This window comes from Chelonia mydas, chromosome 4, assembly GCF_015237465.2.
Source record: "Chelonia mydas isolate rCheMyd1 chromosome 4, rCheMyd1.pri.v2, whole genome shotgun sequence".
NCBI lineage: Eukaryota > Metazoa > Chordata > Testudines > Cheloniidae > Chelonia > Chelonia mydas.
The window spans coordinates 85,119,900-85,140,953 of NC_057852.1; the positions used below are offsets into that span (position 1 = coordinate 85,119,900).

The 21,054-nt window shown below is 41.7% G+C and overlaps 2 protein-coding genes across 6 annotated transcripts in view; one reads left to right on the top strand and one right to left on the bottom strand.

The window, feature by feature from the left end:
- Positions 1-741: 741 nt before the first annotated feature.
- VPS37A (VPS37A subunit of ESCRT-I) lies at positions 742-20,043 on the bottom strand. Of its 2 annotated transcripts, none has more exons than XM_037897687.2 (12): positions 19,910-20,043; positions 14,947-15,021; positions 13,609-13,723; positions 10,134-10,234; positions 8,849-9,053; positions 8,568-8,638; positions 6,877-7,004; positions 6,735-6,793; positions 6,586-6,654; positions 2,657-2,800; positions 1,371-1,451; positions 742-1,047 (listed from the first exon to the last, which is right to left on the bottom strand). In XM_037897687.2, exons 1-11 carry the CDS (start codon positions 20,035-20,037, stop codon positions 1,371-1,373), a joined length of 1,176 nt encoding a protein of 391 aa, XP_037753615.1. In that variant the 5' UTR covers positions 20,038-20,043; the 3' UTR covers positions 742-1,047. The 2 variants fall into 2 exon arrangements, with proteins under 2 accessions (XP_037753615.1, XP_043402098.1); XM_043546163.1 differs by having other exon boundaries at positions 19,468-19,911.
- Positions 20,044-20,193: 150 nt separating this feature from the next.
- The window catches only part of CNOT7 (CCR4-NOT transcription complex subunit 7), a 111,775-nt gene continuing 110,914 nt past the window's right edge, over positions 20,194-21,054 (top strand). The window contains exon 1 of one of the 4 annotated variants that reach the window (XM_043546166.1): positions 20,194-20,321. The gene's annotated coding sequence lies outside the window, so the exon portion shown is untranslated. Of the gene's footprint in view, positions 20,499-21,054 lie in introns of all 4 variants that reach the window. The other 3 variants (XM_037897690.2, XM_043546165.1, XM_037897691.2) reach the window with 3 other exon arrangements.

A 21,054-nucleotide genomic window follows, 5' to 3' on the forward strand; every position in this document is an offset into this window, starting at 1 on the left:
TATCCCCTCCCCTCAAAGGGAGTGCACCTGACAGACAGGTCTAGTGATCAAAGGACAAAGATCTAGAAATCACCAGATAAGAGTTCTGTTCATGGCCCTTAACGTGACTCTCTGCACAGCCACTGAAAAATCAGTTTCCTTGTATAGTAAATCCAGGTAATTACTACCTCAGAAGGGACTTGAGAATTAAATTAATGCTTGTAAAGTGCTTTGAGTTTCTCAGATGAAAGACACTAAACACCACCAAAACTATGTAAAGAGGTGGCCTGACTTTTTTTTTTTTTTTTTAAATGTTGTGCAACAACAAATTCCTTTGGTTTTGCTTAAAATGAAAGGTGATGTCTGGCTGACAGCTCTGTAGCTAGTTAGTGATGGGTGCCTTGTCACTTCAGAATGAAGAGTCCATTTGTACTTTTAGTATAATAGATATATCGGCAGTCTGTAAACATACTATTTTTCCAAAGCATCCGTTCCTTAAACTGACTCTACTTATCCAACAAGATGCAGGCAACGTTTAGTTTGATATTATTTGAAATAAAAATAAACTGGCATTGAACATTTTTGGCATCAACGAAGGGAAGTCTGATATTTCACGGACAATTATAAAAAGCATTACCAATCTCCTCCCCACAAAGTTCACCATCCTCAAGAGTCTTCATAAAATAACCCAAGAAAATGTTTTAAATTCAAAATACAAAAGATATGAATTATGTTTTATAAAATGTACAAAGCTAGCCAAAGTTACATGTTTAGATATTTAATCTCTAAAGAATGGCAGGATAGCAGCAGGAACTTAAATATGGTAAGGACTATCAACAATAAATACAAGAAATATTAGTGCAAAGATTGCAATAGAAGGATTTCTTGAATAAAATGAGAATATAAAGAGTCATTCTAATTTGTAGAAAACAGTCCCAGCACTGTATACAATCTGTTCTATAAATACAACCATTTACGATGAAATGTTTATTTGCAAATAGGTGTTAGAAAATGTGCTTTGTTGGGTTTGTTCACTCTTCTCTTGGCAGGTCTAGTTTGCAGGATAGTCTATGAAGACAAAATTTTCTATAATTAGACAGCTTACCCCTAAAAAGCTATTTTGCAGCTCCTTCCCGCCCCCCAGTTACAGATACGTATTTCAGAAAGTAGATGTTCTCCCCAACCCACACTTTTTGAAGATACCAACTATTTCCTTCCTTTGTATAGAAACAGACAAACAAGGAACTTTGACTTGAAGTTGGTCTACATCAAAAAATGTTATGGGAAATATCAATAATTTTAACACGACGGTTTGCAGTTAGTAAATATAGAGTAAGTGCTATGAAGGTAATGCAAAGTGTGTGGGAGTTTGTCTTCACGTAGCAGTTTACCTATAATGGAGCATGAAATTGGCTGTGCATTGTTATTGCCTGTTGAAGTTTCTCCTCTTTGGCTCTTCTACAGTGGCAAATCTAAAACACAAACAAAGTGGACCAGTTAGCTCTGAAAAGAATAACCTGCTGTGTTTCATTTTTGTATTCTACACACCCAATCCCTATTTCTTTTTTAGTTCAAAAGTTGCCTATTTCATGGAATCTTAAAAGAGAGACTGACCTGGGGACCACTTCCCCACCAGCAATTCCACCAAAATTCACTCATGTTTGCAAGAACATTCCTGAAGCAGTTGCTTATGTAGAAAAGTAATTAGGAAAATATTTACAGTATCATTGGATGCCTTTACTATGATTTATCTTTCGTAAACAAGGACAGAGACGAAGAGCATGTGCAGTGATCATGAACCATATTTTAAGACTATCAATTTTAATTATTCTCTATTATTTCATCCTTAAAGGGTTAAGGAAATTTAAAAGTGATGAGGTTGAGACTCTTAACATAGCAGATTATTCTACAGATCCAGTCTCTTCCTTCCCCCTCTTAAAACTGCCCAACTGGTTTTCTTCCTTATTTCTGTGCAAGAATAGAAGGACAATACTATATGTGGGAGAAATCACAGAAATGTAGTACTGGAAGGGACCTAAACAGGTCAACTAGTCCAGTCCCCTGCACTGAGTCAGGACTAAGTATTACCTGAATTACTCAAAACGTACACTCAAAGATACATCTCATTGCTCTTGCTCAAAAAATGGGATGGAAGACTACATTTCAGCACTCATACACATTTCTGTCCACCTTGTAACAATGATATTATGTCTCTGACAAAAAAATCAGTGCACACTCTCCCTTTTACAGTTTAGCACACAAAAAAATATACACAGAGCAAAGAAAGTTACGGGGTCACTGCTATGTGAGTGTGGCAAAACCACAAGAGATGCAAGTCTCTGTCACAAAGCACCTTCTAAGATTAGGGGAACTGGGCATAATAAAAAGGAGTATATAGAAGGCACATACAAGAATAACCTAGAGTCCAAGGACGTGAGAGTGAATTTACAAGACTACAAACCATTTGTAAGGTTACGGACAAGCTATATAATAAGATATGTTGCCATCTTGGAAGAATCAGAATAAATTAGTTAAGACTTTAAGAAGTGTGCAGCAGGTCACAGAATCCTGCATTCTGAATCACAGAACTGCTCCACTCTTAAAAGTGATAATTCAAGTACTGGTTTCATACACACCACTTGTACAATTCATTTCAGCTCGAGAGTATATTACATACTGTTCTCTTTTCCATGAAGCTACTAAGAAAGTCATCTATTTCCATTTTTCCTTCTAAGAAATCTTCTGCAATAGTGTCAGACTCCTCTTCGGCTTCATGAGCAGCTACTTTCAGTCTGGCCTGCAAAGCACTGGGACTGCAACTCTGAGGAAAAAAAGTTTCCTGCTAATGTTAAATAATCATAGAAAACCATGTTTATACACCAGACCCTCGCTAGAACGCAGGATTTGGGATCCATGCCAAGTACCGCGTTATAGCAGGGACCACGTTAAAATGAAATTACCGTATACAGTAAATGTCACATCCATAAAGTAAAGAAAACCTTAGAAAATAATCTCCTACTTGAAGGAAACAATAAACGAGAAAAAAAAAGTGTTGCTTTATTAGAGATTTAAAGTAGACGTTACAATAAACTAGTCTAGTTTTTCTTAAAAGAGTCGGTGAGATGCTTTTGCTTCTTGCTGCTGTGCTGCTTCTGCTTAGCAAACTGCAAAAGACTACGTAGCTGTATAATTTTTATAGGCTCAACGTCTTGCGTCTCAAACCATCTCAAAGCAGTCTCTAAGCCAGCTACAGTCGCAGCAGATGTTGGAATGATGTCCACGTCATCTTCCTCTTCTTCCACCACGAAGGCCAATTCTTCAGCTTCTGGAATGTTGTTTGGTCGTACCGCCTGAAGAATTTGGTCATCCGTTAGACTTTCAGCAACGGGACAAAATTCTTCTGCTTCATTGTTGCCTCTTACCCAGGACTCAATATTTTGTGGCAGAACAGTTACTCCGAGCCCGGACAGTTGCTGGCACAGCTCCTGCATCCGCTCCATGTCTGTTCTTCCAACTTCCTCCTCTGTAAATCCCTCGAAGTCGAATTCCTCGTCAGACTGTGATCTGCTTTCTTCATTTTCTTCCAGGAGCAGGTGGCCAAACGATACTCTCAGTCCCACCATCCAACAGCGGTTTATCGTTTCAGCACATAATAAATTCCAGGAATCGCTGCCAATGTAAAAGAAGTCTTTTATAGTCAACTTCTTCAGGAAATCGGTGATAGACAACTTGCTTTCTATCATTTGTCGTACCAAGTTCCGTCGATAGTGCTGCTTAAAAATAGCGATAACACCTTGATCAAGTGGCTAGATTTTGGAAGTTGTGTTTTTAGGTAAGTATTGAACCCGTATTTTACGGTCATGGGTTCTGAGTCTTTCGGCTGGAGGATGCGCTGGACAGTTGTCTAGCAAAAGAACTGCCTTTTCTTCTAAGCGTTTTGCCCGCAAATGCTTTGGCGTAGAAGGGACAAATTCGGTGAAGAACCATTGTTCAAAAATCTCTCCTCATCCAGGAATTTTTGGAGTTCTTGTAAGAAAACGGCAGGCAATTCACATTTACGTGATGAAAGCACCAAGGCATGTGAGACTTTCCAATGCACAATGGTTTTAATTTATGGTTGCCTGTTGCATTCACACAAAACAATAAAGTAAGGTGATCTTTTGCCTGTTTATATCCTTCTTTCTTATATTCATCTTTTCTGACAGCCAGGGTTTTATCAGCCAACATTTTATAATAAATTTCTGTTTCGTCTGCATTATAAACCTGTTCCTCTGAATAACCCTCTGCCTGTAAAATTTCCCTCAGCTTCGCAGGGTATGATTGCGCGTCGTCGTCGTCAGCAGAGCGTTTCTCTCCCGAAATTGCAATCTGAGAGATTCTGTGTCTTTTCTGAAATCGCCACAGCCAACCCGAACTCGCCTTAAAATCGCTAAATTCGCCATTAAGTTCCCGGTCAAATTTTTCCACTTGCATGGCTATAAGCGGACCAGAGATTGGAATGCCTTTCTGCTGTTCTTGCACAAACCATGGGTACACCACAGAATCAAGATCGGCATCATTCGCTAAATGGGCTCGTTTTCTTTGAAGGCCACGCTCTTCATCCAGGTTATGAATGTAAGTTCCGAGCTCGTCAGCATTCTTTAGCCATCCACGAAAGGTGGACTTGTTGATGCCAATATCGCGGCTAATCTTTGCCTGCGTTTTGCAATTTCTAAGTTGTTCGATAGCTTCCAATTTCTCCTGCACCGAGTAAGCCTTCCTTTTGCCCGACATTTTTTGACATCTTCCTAAAGATAAATACAGTACTGTACCTGTAAATTTTTGTTACATTACATTGGTATGGCGTTCTATGCCTACAGCAATCGTCTTAGGGCTTGTCTACACTACCGCACGGGGTCGATCTAAGATATGCAACTTCAGCTATGTGACTAGCTGATGCTCTCCCATCGACTGTGCTTGTGCTCCTCATTCTGGTGGCGTACTAGAGTCGACAGGAGAGAGCTCAGCGGTCGATTTATTGTGTCTATACTCAAAATTGTACTGTACTTAAATTTGGGATCCATGGCCGCAATTGCGTTACATCCGAATTTCCGTAATATAGATACGCGTTCTAGCGAGGGTCTGGTGTATTACACAAGGTAGATAAAGGAATGCATGAAAACAGCTTATTGGGTGTGGGAGAGAACATTACTGTAGTATCTTAAAATTAAGACTGCTAAGCAACTTAGAAATTTGCCACCTACAGGAATCAGTGAATGTTTAAATTGATTAAAAAAAAATCTAGACGGCAACACAGAATGAAGACGACATTTGGAAGAATAGCTGATTTGGGCTGACTTACCCTTACACCTGGGCAGAGCACATGATTTCAGTGATGCTGTGTGTGGTTGTTAAAGCCCACCCTCACAGATCTGACTGCAGGGTCCCCAAGGCCTTTGAGATCACTGTTTCTAGAAGTCATTATTAAAAGATGCTCTAAAGCAAAATATAAAAAGTAATCAATAGGCTTCACACTTGAAGTTCACGCCAGAAACTTAAGGACTGGTCAAGAACCTGAGTAAGTGGAGCCAGGTGAAAGTACAAAATCTTTATAATCATGGCTTTCAGATACCTTTGGAATACAACTGACTGAACAATTTAGTTTACTTTTTCTAGGAGGAATCCTGTTAAAAAAAGTTTATTCTCCTAGTCCCAACAACATGCTTGTATCTGTAAATTGGTATCTATGTGAAACAAAGAACTGAATGCATCAAGACAAAGGGAAATTTAAGCTGAACATACTGGTATTTTTCCTGAAGAAACACCAATTTGACAAAGAGGAAAAGTTTTATGGCAGCTCAAAACCAACTTTTAAGCTAACCAATTCCTTTCACCTTTTCTTTATCCAGCTAGGCTCAAAGTCAATTACACTGGCCTCATCTCTTTTTTTGTAACACACTTTAGCTGCACTTGAAAATAGTCAAGTCTTGTTAAACTGTGATACTGATATTACGTGAGAATGATTCACTTATAGTTGGCACTTTTATATATATTATGTGGAGAACTAAGCTGGACTTCAGCCCTGGTGTTCTTTCTCCTGAAGTAAGTTTATAGTGTCTGGCCTAGAACTCTTAACCAGGTTTTAACTGTGTTCTTGATTTTATTACCTCGTCTGTTACAACTCCTCCCATCATAACAAAGAGTTTGATTAAATCATCCTGCTAACTGGTTTAGTTAATGGATTTTTTTTTTTTGGGGGGGGGGGGGGGGGGGGGGGGTCAATCTCTCTCCCCAATACCTGCCTTTGACCAAATTTGTCAGGAACAATTCTAATGGCACTATCACTCAGCATCTGACAGATTTTTTGCTACTGTACCACTGAATGTGAAATAGGATTTTGGTTGTACTACTACCTTCTGTTTTGTTTTTAAGCTAACTTTACACCTAAGAATTGACTGTCGCAGAAATATTACATAGCTCCACTTTACTCAAATCATGGGAGCCATGCAGACTCACATAAAAGCAGAATCTGGCCAGAATAATATCCTTTACAATTTTTATTATACTTTTGTCCATAGTTTGCAGTATGTTATTCAAAAGTCAACATGAAATTAAAAAAAGTTATACCTCACTAAGCTCATGCTGCCTTTGCATCTTCTTTTCAAAGGTGGCTTTCATCTGAGTAAGATGTTCATACTGGGGGGGAAAAAGATTTCTTAAATACAAAGAACATTTCAGCTATTTCTTTTCCAGAAAATTTATTTTCATTCACTTACTTTATCGAGCACTGTTTGCCTTTTTGCCTCTAGACTGGGTTCCAACAGTAAATTTTTTTCTGTAAAATAAATAAGCTGTTTAATTTTAAGAGACTATGGTTCTGAAAACACACCCATAGTTATGAATATGTTGAAGTCTTACTTGCTAACTCTTCAATGCTTTTCACTAAGTCATCTTTATCCACTATGATTTGCTTCAGCTGGGGCAGATTCACAAACTGTTCCAGCAAAATATCCTCTTGCTCATTCATATCTGTCAGCTGTGGTATACTGGATTTAAAAAAAAAAAAAAAAAAAGGATATACAGCAAAAAGGCCAATCAAAAATGAAAGCTAGCAACTTATTCGGGATTTCTTTTCCTCCAGCAAAGAAGCCATGTTATTTTATTTTTTCTTGCACTGGACTCTACCATCTGCAGCGGAGAGGCTTTGAAAGGTGGTATATTAGGGCATGGCTACACTGGAAACTTCGGGAGCACTCCCACAACAGCGCTTTGAAGTGCAAGTGTGGTTGCGCGTGAGCACTGGGAGAGAGCTCTCCCAGCGCTCCTGGTAATTCACCTCCACGAGGGGATTAGCTCCGAGCCTTGGAGCCTGTTTACACTAGCGCTTTAAAGTGCTCTAACTTGCTGCACTTGGGAGGGTGATTTTTCACACCCCCGAGCCAGCAAGTTAGAGCACTATAAAATATAAGTGTAGCCAAGCCCTTAGTGTCTTTAGTTTCAATCTTTACCTCCTTAATGTGCTCCTGAATGTGTTATCTATTTCTGATGCAACACAATTTGAGAAATTAGACTAGAAACATCACATTGTTGGCAAATTCTGGAGCGCTATGGAAAAGCTTAGGAGATGATGCATTGAGTCCACATTTCTCTTTAGTCATCTTGGAAGGCTCAGACTTGCTGGTAATGTTTCTTTAAAAAAAAAAGAAGAAAGAAACGAAACCAAAAATCCTTTGCTATATATTAAACATATGCTACTAGTGCTTACAAGCCTCATATCTAAACTGCTTGTTGATACACCCTTAAGGAATTCTCTGTTTCCAGAGACACTAAAAAACTGTTGTTCATCCTGCCAAACCTGGAAATGTATAGGAAAGGTCAACTGATTTGCATTCTACAAGAAAGAGTTTTTGGTTTAGTCAACTATTAAGAGTAGGACATCAGAATGTGAGCAAATCCATTGTCTCAGACTAATTTTAACTGAAGAATGTATTTCTTTCAGACAGATATATCTGGCTTCAGAGGCTGTTTCAAAAGCCTGAAAGAAATTCTCCAGTGAAGGCTACCTGTTAATGCCTTGCCACAGCTTAAAAAACCAAAATCAGCCAAGTGGCAGTATGGATAAATGTTTATTGTAAGAGCAAGTATTTACAACATAAGTTATAAATATTCACAAAAGTGCAAGTCTTTTCTATGGGTGACTGTCCTAGGCTGCCTAAATACAGTATATGCCTTCCTGCCTTTTTTGTGACTCTTTCATTTTCCAGATGTTACACTCATTGGGTGCCTGGTGATGCACAGGAAAATAGTTTGAAGGACACAGCAAGAGACTCTTTTATAGGTGGTCAGAGTAATGTAAGACAGCATTACCTATAGTTCCCAATATATTTTCCTATTAAAAACCCTGAGCAAGAAAAAAACCTGAGTTAATAAAAGATACCTAGCAACCTACAGAAACTAAGGAAGTCCTGGTAAATATGAGTACTCTTTTCTCCTAATGAAACTTTTTGGTGGCTGTCTAGCAACAAGAAAAAAAAAATCTTTTTCCAGTTCAAGCAGTAATTGTCATATGCATTACCACAAAGTAAACACTTTTCTCTCCAAGATCTTACCTTAATTCTGAGAGCTCTGGAAAAGCATCAGGAACATCAGGCATCTTGTAACTTAAGCCATTCTGGCCCACCTGAATAGAAGTTTAAAAGCATTATTTAAACTTTGAATAGTAATTTCTTTCTTTTGCTTCTAATCTCATCTAAAAAGCCCTTGCCATAGCAAGAATGGTTGCCTCTGCACACATCTGCCCTGAGAAGGATTTGTATTCAAATGTCTGGACTAGCTCTGAGGGACGTAGGTGTAGACTGCTTAAGTGATAAATCTCACTACACATACAAACCTGTAATAGCGCTTCTGTTGTTGGAACAGGTAATGGCAGGTCTGTGATCAAGCCATAGGATGGAGCAGCGGGTTTGTCTGTAGTGTAACCTGATTCAGCAACTGGCACAGAGGCTATAGATCTATTTGTTTCTTGTGGTGGGTATGGAGGAAGAAACGGAAAACCCTGAGTATAAGGAGGCATTCCAGCTGGTTTACTGTAAAGACTAAAAAAAAATTACCATCAGCAACTAATTGTTTACTCTTCATTTATGATATTTTAAAAATATATCTGAAATTACTAGCGCACATGCAAGGTACATGGTTGTTGAGCTTTTGAAGTAGTACACAAGTATTTATTATCTTAAAAGTAATAATAAAAATGAGAATAAAAAAATAATTCTGAGAGAGATACTTTACCATATGTTGCTATTTATACAATACTTAGAAAGTTTTTCATAATGCAGTAAGCTCAATTGTCTCAGTTATATGCTCTCAGATTTGATATAGAGCCAATTGCAAATGTAAACTCAAGTTTTATGCTTCTCGGAAGTTTGTGAAAACATCAGTTTAAACCTGGTTTCCACTAAGAAGCCCTTAAAAAAAATGAGTTGCAATGTCTATTAGGGTTTATTCACCCTACAAAACTTAAGAGCATCAGTAACAGATAAAGCTTTTAAGCAGTTTCTGAAGTGATTAACTTTTTTTTAATTCAAAATTGCATATGATACTGCTTGTCTGTGATCAATAATTTCTGAAGTATGGACAAGGCTATAGTGTCTAGGGCCTGCTTTGCATATTTTAATCTAATTATCTATTGGACAGATTCACAAATGAATTAAAGAAAAGTTGCCTTTTAGTTTGGGAGTTTCAGATCCTGAGGTAATCAGCGGGGCACCCAGGAACAAACAACTGCTTACAGGAATCATTGCCTGAAGTGCTGGTTTTGCTAGTGGTGCACATTCATTAATCTTCAGAAACATAAAAGCACTGAAGTCAAACTAACATGCTAATACAGGAAAGCCAACTATATTTATCATTTTAAAATTGACCTGAAGTGGCCAGATCCATGCGAATCAGTTGGCTGAATTATACATTTCCAGCCTGAAACAAAACCATTCTTTGGACATTTTGCCTCTCCTTCAACTAATTTACATACTAATTGTTTCCAGTTTGTTCCCTGACATACTGTTACATTCATACATTTCCTAAGAAAAGCTAAAGATTAATCTGGAAATTGCTTGTCCAGGTTTTGCATACACTTGAAAATGGTCTGATTTCTCAATTTTACCTTTATGTATACTTACTATGGAAATGATGTTGAACTAGGAGCCAAAACTGGAGGATTCTTCCAAAACTCATCCAGTAGACTCTGAATAATTTTTCCAAGGTCAGAGTGCATTGTGAACTGGTAGAGAACAAAATCTATATTATATTTAGCACTCCTAAAGTATCAAAGAAGCTCAACAAAAAAGAAGTATATGAATGCAATTGTGACGTCATTGACATAAACTGTGACTGTATAGATTGTTGCAACCAAGTCATATAGTGGCATCAAATTTTGTACAAAAGAGGTTAAGTAAGGTGTCTATGACAAGGTTATGATTTGCTGGTTATGTTTATGCTACCTGTATGCATGTATCATTTTTGTATTTAAAGTATTGGCTTTATGCTGCCTGTATTTCAAACTTGTGCTATGCTTCTGGGTGACACCCCAGACAATTTGGGGTCAGCACTGCCTAGCCTGCTTGATGGCCCATTAAGGGCCATCAGCTATACAGCTGACCCACTGAGAGAAGGCAGATATACCTTGTGACTCAGCAAGGCATGCAGGGACATGCCAATGGACAGAACTCTAAAGTTTTTCCATGCCATGTGCTAGGTAGCTTGTTTTTGGAACAAAGGAAGCACAGGCCACATGGCAAGAAGACTATAAAAGGCAGCTGCATCTCCTCCATCTTGTCTTCAATCCTGTTTTTTACCTCTGGAGGAACTTTGCTACACTGAAGCTCTGAACAAAGGCACTGAATGATCCATCCAAGCTGTGGATGTACTCCAGAGACTTGATTTGAACTTGCAGTTTATTCCATCACTGCTACAAGTCTGAAAATCATGGAGCAGGTCCTCAAAGAATCAATCCTGAAGCACTTGCATGAGAGGAAAGTGATCAGGAACAGCCAGCATGGATTCACCAAGGGAAGGTCATGCCTGACTAATCTAATCACCTTTTATGATGAGATTACTGGTTCTGTGGATGAAGGGAAAGCAGTGGATGTATTGTTTCTTGACTTTAGCAAAGCTTTTGACACGGTCTCCCACAGTATTCTTGTCAGCAAGTTAAGGAAGTATGGGCTGGATGAATGCACTATAAGGTGGGTAGAAAGTTGGCTAGATTGTCGGGCTCAACGGGTAGTGATCAATGGCTCCATGTCTAGTTGGCAGCCGGTGTCAAGTGGAGTGCCCCAGGGGTCGGTCCTGGGGCCGGTTTTGTTCAATATCTTCATAAATGATCTGGAGGATGGTGTGGATTGCACTCTCAGCAAATTTGCGGATGATACTAAACTGGGAGGAGTGGTAGATACGCTGGAGGGGAGGGATAGGATACAGAAAGACCTGGACAAATTGGAGGATTGGGCCAAAAGAAATCTGATGAGGTTCAATAAGGATAAGTGCAGGGTCCTGCACTTAGGACGGAAGAATCCAATGCACCGCTACAGACTAGGGACCGAATGGCTAGACAGCAGTTCTGCGGAAAAGGACCTAGGGGTGACAGTGGACGACAAGCTGGATATGAGTCAGCAGTGTGCCCTTGTTGCCAAAAAGGCCAATGGCATTTTGGGATGTATAAGTAGGGGCATAGCGAGCAGATCGAGGGACGTGATCGTTCCCCTCTATTCGACATTGGTGAGGCCTCATCTGGAGTACTGTGTCTAGTTTTGGGCCCCACACTACAAGAAGGATGTGGATAAATTGGAGAGAGTCCAGCGAAGGGCAACAAAAATGATTAGGGGTCTAGAACACATGACTTATGAGGAGAGGCTGAGGGAGCTGGGATTGTTTAGTCTACAGAAGAGAAGAATGAGGGGGGATTTGATAGCTGCTTTCAACTACCTGAAAGGGGGTTCCAAAGAGGATGGCTCTAGACTGTTCTCAATGGTAGCAGATGACAGAACGAGGAGTAATGGTCTCAAGTTGCAATGGGGGAGGTTTAGATTGGATATTAGGAAAAACTTTTTCACTAAGAGGGTGGTGAAACACTGGAATGCGTTACCTAGGGAGGTGGTAGAATCTCCTTCCTTAGAGGTTTTTAAGGTCAGGCTTGACAAAGCCCTGGCTGGGATGATTTAACTGGGACTTGGTCCTGCTTCGAGCAGGGGGTTGGACTAGATGACCTTCTGAGGTCCCTTCCAACCCTGATATTCTATGATTCTATGAACCAAGAACTTTGCCATTACTGTATGTAATTGATTCCATTTAACCAATTTTAACTTTCATCTATATCTCATTCTTTTATGAATAAACCTTTACATTTTAGATTCTAAAGAACTGGCAACAGTGTGATTTGTGGGTAAGGTCTGACTTAAATATTGACCTGGGTCTGGGGCTTGGCCCTTTGGGATCGGGAGAACCCTTTTTTTTTTTTTTAACTGGGATATTGGTTTTCATAACTATTCGTCCCCATCACGAGTGGTGACACTGGGAAACTGGAGTGTCTAAGGGAATTGCTTGTATGACTTATGGTTAGCCAATGGGGTGAGACCAAAGTCCTCTCTGTTTGGCTGGTTTGGTGTGCCTTAATAGTAAAGGAAACCCAGCCTTGGGCTGTAACTGCCCTGCTCTAAGCAATTTGTCCTGAACTGATACTTTCAGCTGTGTCCCGCCAGAGGCCGCATCATTATTCATAGGATATTGCTGTATGCCTAAACATGAGTTATAACTCATGTATAATTGCATCCACATTAGAAGGTTGTATAACAGTACAGAAACAGATCGTTAAAGTGGTAACTCAAAATGTGTGTAAACAAGCCCTTCGCGTTTTTAATAAGTCATTTCTTTAAGAGTTGAAGCCTCCAGAGCTGAGAGTGGGTACTGGAAATCTATGTATATCTTCCATTATCAGATACGGGTTATCTATATATGGAATTGTTTGATAGAAAAATGACTAAACAGACCTAATGCTCATCTGAAAGCTCAATAAGTTAACACATTAATCTGAAATAAAAAGCTATTCAAATAGTCAAAACTACAAAATTGGCTCTGTTATTTCTAAGTATCCAAAAATGACTGGGAATTTCCTAGAAAGAATTTTCTACTAAATGAACTGGAGTAAAACAACTCTGATATACACACACACACCCCGGCAGAGAAAACAAATGAAAGACATATTGTGTTATCTAGGATAGCTAACATCTTTAAGACCTGCTTAGTGTTGCATGCATCAGTAAATTGCAAAGTAATCTAATTTTAGATTACAACAATTTCACAACAAAGTAGGAAGATGTCTTTGCAAATCGGACTTAAGTCACAACACATGGTGCTATCCATATTTAAGAAACCCTACAGTAACCCTCCAAGTCACTGAAGCTTACAGCAGTGCCATAGAAGTTGTTCTGAGTCATTATTCAAAATATTGTGGGTTTTTCTGTTTTTACACAAAGCCCATATAAATTAAGTTTTCTATTCCTAGTAATTTGTTGTTAGATGTACTAGAGAAGTCAGAGTGCTACATATATGAAATCTGCTATATAACCGTTAGGGTGTGACATTATGAATTATACATACATTGCTTATTAATGGACATGCCACATACACTCCTTGTTTGTCCATTAAGTGATGTCTTACTGGTGGGAAAACACTGATCACCGGTTTTTCCTGAGGAAACTGAGGAGGAAGCAAGCTGTAAACACAAAAATACTTTATTATTATTGGCATTTTTAACTGTCTATTATAAGCTTGTCTTATTAGGAATGTGTTGCATTAAGAAAAAATATCAGATGATTATCCTACTTCCTAACAGGAAAAACTATGGAGACAGAGTGAGGTGCACAAGAGGGATTTTTACTTCAGGTATATATTACTAAATTTGTGGAAAAAAAAAAAAAAAAAAGAGACAGTAATATGAGTGGTGACCTCTTTGAATACTTCTTTTCTGGGATCAGATCAGTTTAAACAGCAAGAAAAAAAACTGCACGATGTCTCTTCAATAAAAGGAAGAGAACGTTAATCAGAATGTTAAATGGCACCGAGGAGGGCAACTGGACTGAGAAAAGGAGAGAGCAGATTGTACTCTCCAGTGCAGCTGAATAGGCTTAAATACCTCCATGGTGTTTTGGGATATACAAACTTTGGGCTTGCTTACAACAGGAGACACACTGCAGCAAGCCAGGGTGTGAATCTACAACTTGCATTGTGGACCCTCCAATGCACTAAAAGTTTGGTAGTGCACTTATACATACTCCTGTTTCAAACACCAGCATGTGAAAGTACACTATGGAACTTTTAGTGCACTGGAACAGGGTCTACACAGGACATTACCACGTGGCAAGCTAGTGTGCCACAGAGTCACACCCTGGCTTGCCATACACTAATGTCCCACGTAGACAAGCCCTTGGAGAGAAAAGGGCGATGCCCTGGGAACCACAGGAGAATTAGGTTCTGTGACCAGGCACCAGAGCAAATGCTCTACGCTAAAGCAGTAAAAATGTGCAACTAAAACAGCCTAGGGTGCCAGAGACCATAGCATGCAAATTCAGAGTAAACACTGTAAAAAACTTAGTTTACAGTAGAAAAGATGAATGAAATAATGATCTTGTATGACTGATGTTTTAGTATAGAAAATAAAGAGAATTAAAAGAAAAGTTTCTATTAGTAATTCAATTCAAACTTTAGAAACTGCTTGCCATTTTATGTGACTTAGCTTCCTGCTGAAAAAATGTAGGCTTGCTTTAGAACTGAGCCTGAAAATATGACATGTGCTTTGAGCATTTACTAGTACAGTAAAGATAAGCACATCTGTAAGTGTTTGCGGGAATGGGACCTTAAGTTTTATTATTGTTACTATTTACGAGGCAAGATTTTAAGTTCCTAAAGTTGTGTTTAAGTAGATCTCACGCTACTCACACGTTAATATTAATGGTCAGGTTGTTTACGGTGAATGGCAACCTATATTCCACATCTTTCTGTATTTCGGCAATGCTATAAAGGAAAAAATTGTTAGAGTCCAATTAACAGTAGATACAGACATTACTTTGATTTATTTTTCTACTATACTTGTAAAAAATGAAAGAAAAACAAATTGTTGCAATTACTTAACATCTTCACAGAATGCTGACCTAGATAAAATGAAAAAGAGAAGGACAGTTGTGAATTGTTAAGATACGTGACTGCAGGCAGTTTACTTAAAGGAACTAGAAAAATCCAGGCTTCGTAAATGTAATGTCATCTCCATTTCCCCAAAACATAATTAATCCTTCTAATTGCAAAGATAATATTCATACTCTGAACAGATTCCTGGTTGCCTTTCTTTCAGTGTGCAGCCAAGCAGGCTGAAACAACAAGACTAAGGGCTTGTCTATACAATGCAGCTTTTAACGACAAGGCTGTGTCGACACAGCCTTGTTGCTAAAAGTCAGTGTGTGTAAATGCTTTTTGCTGGTACTTTGTCGGCACTTTTGCTGACAAAATACTTCCAGCCCTGCGAGCAGCGTTAGCTTTGTGGGCAGGAGAGTGCTCCTGCCGACAAAGCCACGTTCACACTGCAACCTGCGTCAGCAAAACTTTTGTCTTTTGCGGGGAAGGGGGGGCTTTTTAAAGTACCCATGAAAGACAAAAGTTTTGTCAACAACTTCGCAGTGTGTGAACTTCTTATCCTGGTGTATGATAAATTAAATACCCACTTCACCAATTCACTGCAACTTTTCCTATTAGCCTGTCAAAAGTGCTGTTCTATGGCTTTGCCATAATAGATGAATTGCATATAGCACATTTTATCTATAGTTGAAGCGCTACGTGAGCTAGCTATAGAAAGAGTCATTCTTGCACAGTTGTGTTACAGTCTATTTTAAGAGTTATTAACATTTAATACAATAAACCCATAGCATGTCATTTTTGACAGATTAATAGGGAAAGTGAAATACATACCTATAAAAGACACTTTCAAACTGGAAGTCATATTTAAAACAAAATGCCTTACTTGTGTTGCTAAAAGTATCTTGTTTGCTAATAAAAGAAGGTTATTCATCTTTAGTTATTGCACTACCACCACTATAATGTAAACTGATTAGTCACTCTGACCTGTTTCTAGTCAGTTTCACTTTCAGGTTTTCAGGCACAGGAACAGTGCTTCAATGTTCAGATTATAAATAATGTAGAAATGTTTAAAGACAAAACAGTCATTCCTGTAGAAACTTCACAGATATTAACAGAAAAGTCTGAAATTTGGGGGAAAAACAATCACACGCTCCAAGATCTTCCTTTAGGGGACAGAGCAGTGATACTCATTGAAGGGCCACTACTTTAATGAAGTGGAATCTCATCATGGAATAAGTAATTGTAAAATATGTTCTGAAATTGTGTTTGACAGTTGACTATTGCAACATTCTCATTGTTGGCCTCTGAAACATACACATGGCATGCCTTTAGTCCATATAAAGTGCATCCAAAAACTCATCTTCACTGCCCATCAATTTAATTACATAACTCCCCACAATGGGTCTCCATCTACTACCACATGGAAATTAAGCTTCTCACCACCTCAAATCTTCTGTGTCAGGCTTTGCATTGTCCTCTGTTCCCTCTGCTCTGCCAGTGCTCCCAGTCTTGTCTGCCCATTTGTTAGCTTCTCTCAAAATCACCTCCATGCCTTCCTCTGCACTGTTCCCTAGGCATGATACAACCTCCCTGAACTACTCCACAAAGCTCCTGTCTTGTCCACATTTAAAGTTCCACTCTACCAAGCTGCTTACAATGAATCAAGCTGACTTGTACAAACTTGTAATGTATATACTATGCTGGCCACGAGCTCTGCTAAAGTTAAATTTGAGACTAGTTTACTGTTGTACAGCCAATATTTCCAAGTGTTCTAAAATCCACATGCTTACTCAGATTGCCTAGAAAATTCCTCTGCCTCATGGGGTATGGGGTAGGGCTAGTGGTACAAATTTGAGCTCTTTTGCTCCAGATATAGTCTGCCTAAAAAAGTCACAGGAATCAAATTTTTACAGTTCTTATAATGAGATAATCTTTACTACTGATCAGCTAACACTTTTTGGTGCGAATTTGGAGTCAAGGGATTCCTCAGATAGCACACTCCAAATAAGGAGCTGATTTCAATATTGAAAGTGCTCTAAAACTCAGAAGCATAAAGAGTGTCTTGAAAACTGGTATTCCACAATCGGGTCTTGGGCGACCTTTAGCACGAGGGGGAAGGAGAACACCCAATTAGATGAATGAGTCAGTTCACACTTCTGAGAGCGGCTGTTGTATTTATCTCCAGGTCCCAATTCATCTGAGACTGTCCGAATGAGTCAAATGGGCTACTTCACACCTCTGCAGCCCTCCTATTCCACAGAGGGTTGTACAGAGCCCCTTCCTTCTATATTAGCCCCCAAAGTGAAGTGCAGAGTCTAGGACTCTGCTCCTCTCCACTCCCCCTTTGCTGCCTTACTGGTTACTATTTTCCTTCCTCCCTATGGCCCCTCCAGCTGTATCGGGGGCACTGAGTAGCTAGGAGAAAGGCAGAGCTGGTAGCAGAGTGTCAGGCTATATTTACAGCAACAGGAGTGTTTCTCTGGTCATCCTAATGCTATCTACACCAGGGGTTATGTTGGCTTAACTATGTTGCACAGGGGTGTGGATTGTTCATACCCCACAGTGACATAGCTGAGTCAACCTAACTTTTTAGTATAGACCTGGCCTCAGCAAGGTGTACTCAGAAGCCTCCTTCTCTGCGACCCCACTCACACACGCCCTCACTTCCTCAAAATCAAGGAAAATTCACTGCCAGAAACTTTTTTAATGCAAAATTCCTTAACTCTTTATTTTCTGGTTTTCAGAGGTTTAAGTATAACTGCACTCGATGTTCTGGAAAGGTATACGGCATTGCCAGCCAACTTTAACTCTGTGTTAATGACATTTTTGGGCAGTGAATTGTATATGATTTGCCTATTTTTATTCGCATTCTCTTTCCCCTAATTTCTGTCTACTTGTCTGTCCTTAGATCATGAGCTCCTCAGAACACGGACCATTCTTACGGAGTGTTTCGGAAAAGCCTAGCTCTTAGCAGGCACAACCTTAAACAAACAATAGCAGTATCTCAACATCTGAGTAACACCACAACTCAAGCATCACAATGAAATATCAGGATATTGTATCAGGATTTAGTGGTGCTCTGCAACTACTAAACTTAACTTTGTTCCCCTCTCTTGGCTCTTGAAAGGGAGTGTGGTTTTCTTCTCCTGCCCTGCATTCCTGCCCGGCTGATGGAGGAGGAAAAAGTTCTCTCTTCTGTTTCTCATGCCAGGTTCTTGAAGGGATCACACTTTATCTGTTTAGCACTCTCTTGCACATCTTGAAAGTATGGTAATGCTTATGTGATCAGTGCAAATATGAATGCACCATGAGAACTGCACGTGGCTCTAAAGCCACAAGTTGAACAACACTGGGTTATAGTGCTGCAAGACTTATGTTTAAGAATACATATTTCCAGTTAAATTTAACTAGGCAAACCTAGTTTTGGATTCTTATAGACCAGAAGTTTTCAACCCATGGCTCACATGCGGCCCAATTAACACACAGCTGCGGCCTAGCTCAACTGTGTGCAAAAGGTCACAGGCCGGTTCACTAGCTGCCTCCTGGCCCTGCATGGTGGGCTGGGGGTCTGGGCTGCGGGCTCCCACACAGCACCAAGGTTGGGGTCCAGGCTGCGGGCCTCTGCCCGGCCCCGCACAGCGGCAGTGTCAGGCTGTGGGCTTCCCTTCTCCCCGGCTCTGCGGAGAGGCAGGGTTGGGCTGTGGGGTCCTGGCTGCCCTTCCCTCCCGCAGCAGCGGCAGGGTCAGGCTCTGGGGTCCTGCCTGCTTTTCCCCACTCCTGGCTCTGCACAGCAGCAGAATCGGGGTCTGGGGTCCTGGCTACCCCCTGGCCCTGCACAGCAGCAGGGTCTGGGATTCCCGCCCTGCGCTCTGCTCCTGGCCCCACTCTGAGACACTTTACTTTGATTCTTGTTATACCTTTCACCACTAAACAGAAGAGCCCTTTAGTTCCAGGTACTTGTGAAGGTACTAATACATCAGAATCATGATGCCGCACACTCTTCTCTTTGATAAAAGAACAAACTGAGCGTTAAGTTTCTCACTGTAAAACTTTGTCCACAGTAGGAGGGCTTTGCCAGGATAGTTACACTAGCAAAACCCACCAATGTGGAGGCCATTCATATCTGTACAAAAATGTCCGTACTGATGCAGCTTAAATTCAAGAGAATAAATTATATTGGTATAAACAGATGTGCTAGTACAATTACTTCTACATTATGGCTTTCATAAGTGTCACAACTTTAATCACTTCTGTTATGTTTTTGCATGGATATGAAAAAGGCAACAGATACCACCACTTCATCTGAATTAGCAACAACATTCAATTGGTTACTTTTTATTCCTGAAGACCCAAAATAAAGGAGGGCACAGCTGGTCTTCTGCATCGTTAACAGAACCGCTTAAGGAATAATTGGAGGGAGGGTCCATCCTTTACAGATGTGCAAAGGCAAGGAAGGAGATGAGATTGCCCGGCTGTCACAGCGCCTAGCGCTATCCCTGACGATGATGCAGGAGAAGGAAGCCCCCGGCTTGCCTCTCGTGTCCCAGGTGGACTTTGCAGGGCTAACAGTCACAGAACGGCTCCCCACAGCCCCGGACTCGCCGGCCCCTGGCGCGGCGCCGAGTAACTCTCGGGCGGCGGCTGCCCTGGGGCTCCGCGGAGAGCGAAGCAGACGCCGGAGGGAGGAAGGGAGGCAGGTACGGCCGGGCAGCCCGGGAGGGAAATATCTGGGGCGGCTCCGCGATGACTCCCGCCCACCCCGCCGGTCACTCACGCGGAATGGGCGCTGCGCAGGGACTCGATCTGTCGCTGCTTCTGCTGCTGGAGGCTGGTGAGGGCGGGGAGCGGGGCCGCGGGGGACGAGGAGCCGCCGCCCTTGGACAGGGGGAACAGCCAGTTCATCCTCCCCGCCGCCCCGAGGGGGAGAAAGCCGCTCTGCCCGGCCGCTGGCGGGGCCGGTTTCGGTGCCCTCAGCCCTGGGCTCTGCTCGGAGACAGGAAGTAAGCAGCGCGAGCCACAGTCCTCTCAGACATCAACACACGCCCCGCGTGATTCGCCGCACGTCATCACCGCTCGGCGGACGCATCTATTGGGACACGGCGGCGCTGCTCCCAGAGTCGCTTGACGTGCCCCGGAACGCGGAGCGCGATTGGAGCCCGCCCGGGGTCAGGGGTCAGAATTGAAAGGTCAGGGCGCGGCGCGCGGAGATGATGTAATGGCTTTGTGCGGTGGGGGCGGCAGGTTCTGCGCTTCTCGGTGCGACTCGCTATTCTGGGGCCGCCTCCGCCTCCGCCGCCGGGTCCCAGGTAGACCCACCCCCACCCCAGGCCCGGCTCCGCCCAGCCCGTGTGAGCCCGGAGTAGGTGAGAGCGGGAGGGGCCTGGCTTCCGGGCGTGGTGGGCCGTGGGGATTCGGGCGGGAGGTTTTTAGGCCGTGGAGCCGGGGTGAGGGGCGCGGCCTGGGGGCTCCTCCGGTCCCCGTGGGGCGCGCGCCGCTCTCGGATTTCAGTTCCCATGGGCGGGGCGGCCTCTGCTCGCGGTTTGGGTCCCGCGGCACCGGGCGCTGCAGCCCCTGACCCGCGCCGTGCTCCGTGTGGGCTGAAGGTAGTTGCCTTTGGGGAGGGTGGATCACGGACAGTGGGGGTCATGAAACTTCTGTCTGTTTTTATGAAACTTCTGCCTGTCTTTCAGTAGGATGCCATTTTTTAGACTCATAGAGCTGTAGGGCTGAAAGGTCTCTCCCGAGATCTAGTCCAGCCCCCAGCGCTGAGGCAGCACCAAGAAAGCTAGACCATCCCTGACAGTCCAAAGTGTTCTTTAAAACCTCCAATGATGAGGCTTATGCAACCTCCCTTGGAAGGCTGGTCCACAGGTCAACTACCATTATAGTTAGAAAGCGTTTCCTAATATCTTACCAACA

Excerpts from the sequence above, each read along its gene's own strand:
- VPS37A (XM_037897687.2), bottom strand. The coding sequence starts at position 20,037 with ATGAACTGGCTGTTCCCCCTGTCCAAGGGCGGCGGCTCCTCGTCCCCC. Across the intron at positions 9,054-10,133 it reads AGTTCAACATCATTTCCATA|TCTTTACAGTAAACCAGCTG; the intron begins GTAAGTATACAT and ends ATTTTTTTTTAG. Across the intron at positions 1,452-2,656 it reads GCTTCATGGAAAAGAGAACA|ATTTGCCACTGTAGAAGAGC; the intron begins GTATGTAATATA and ends TTTGTGTTTTAG.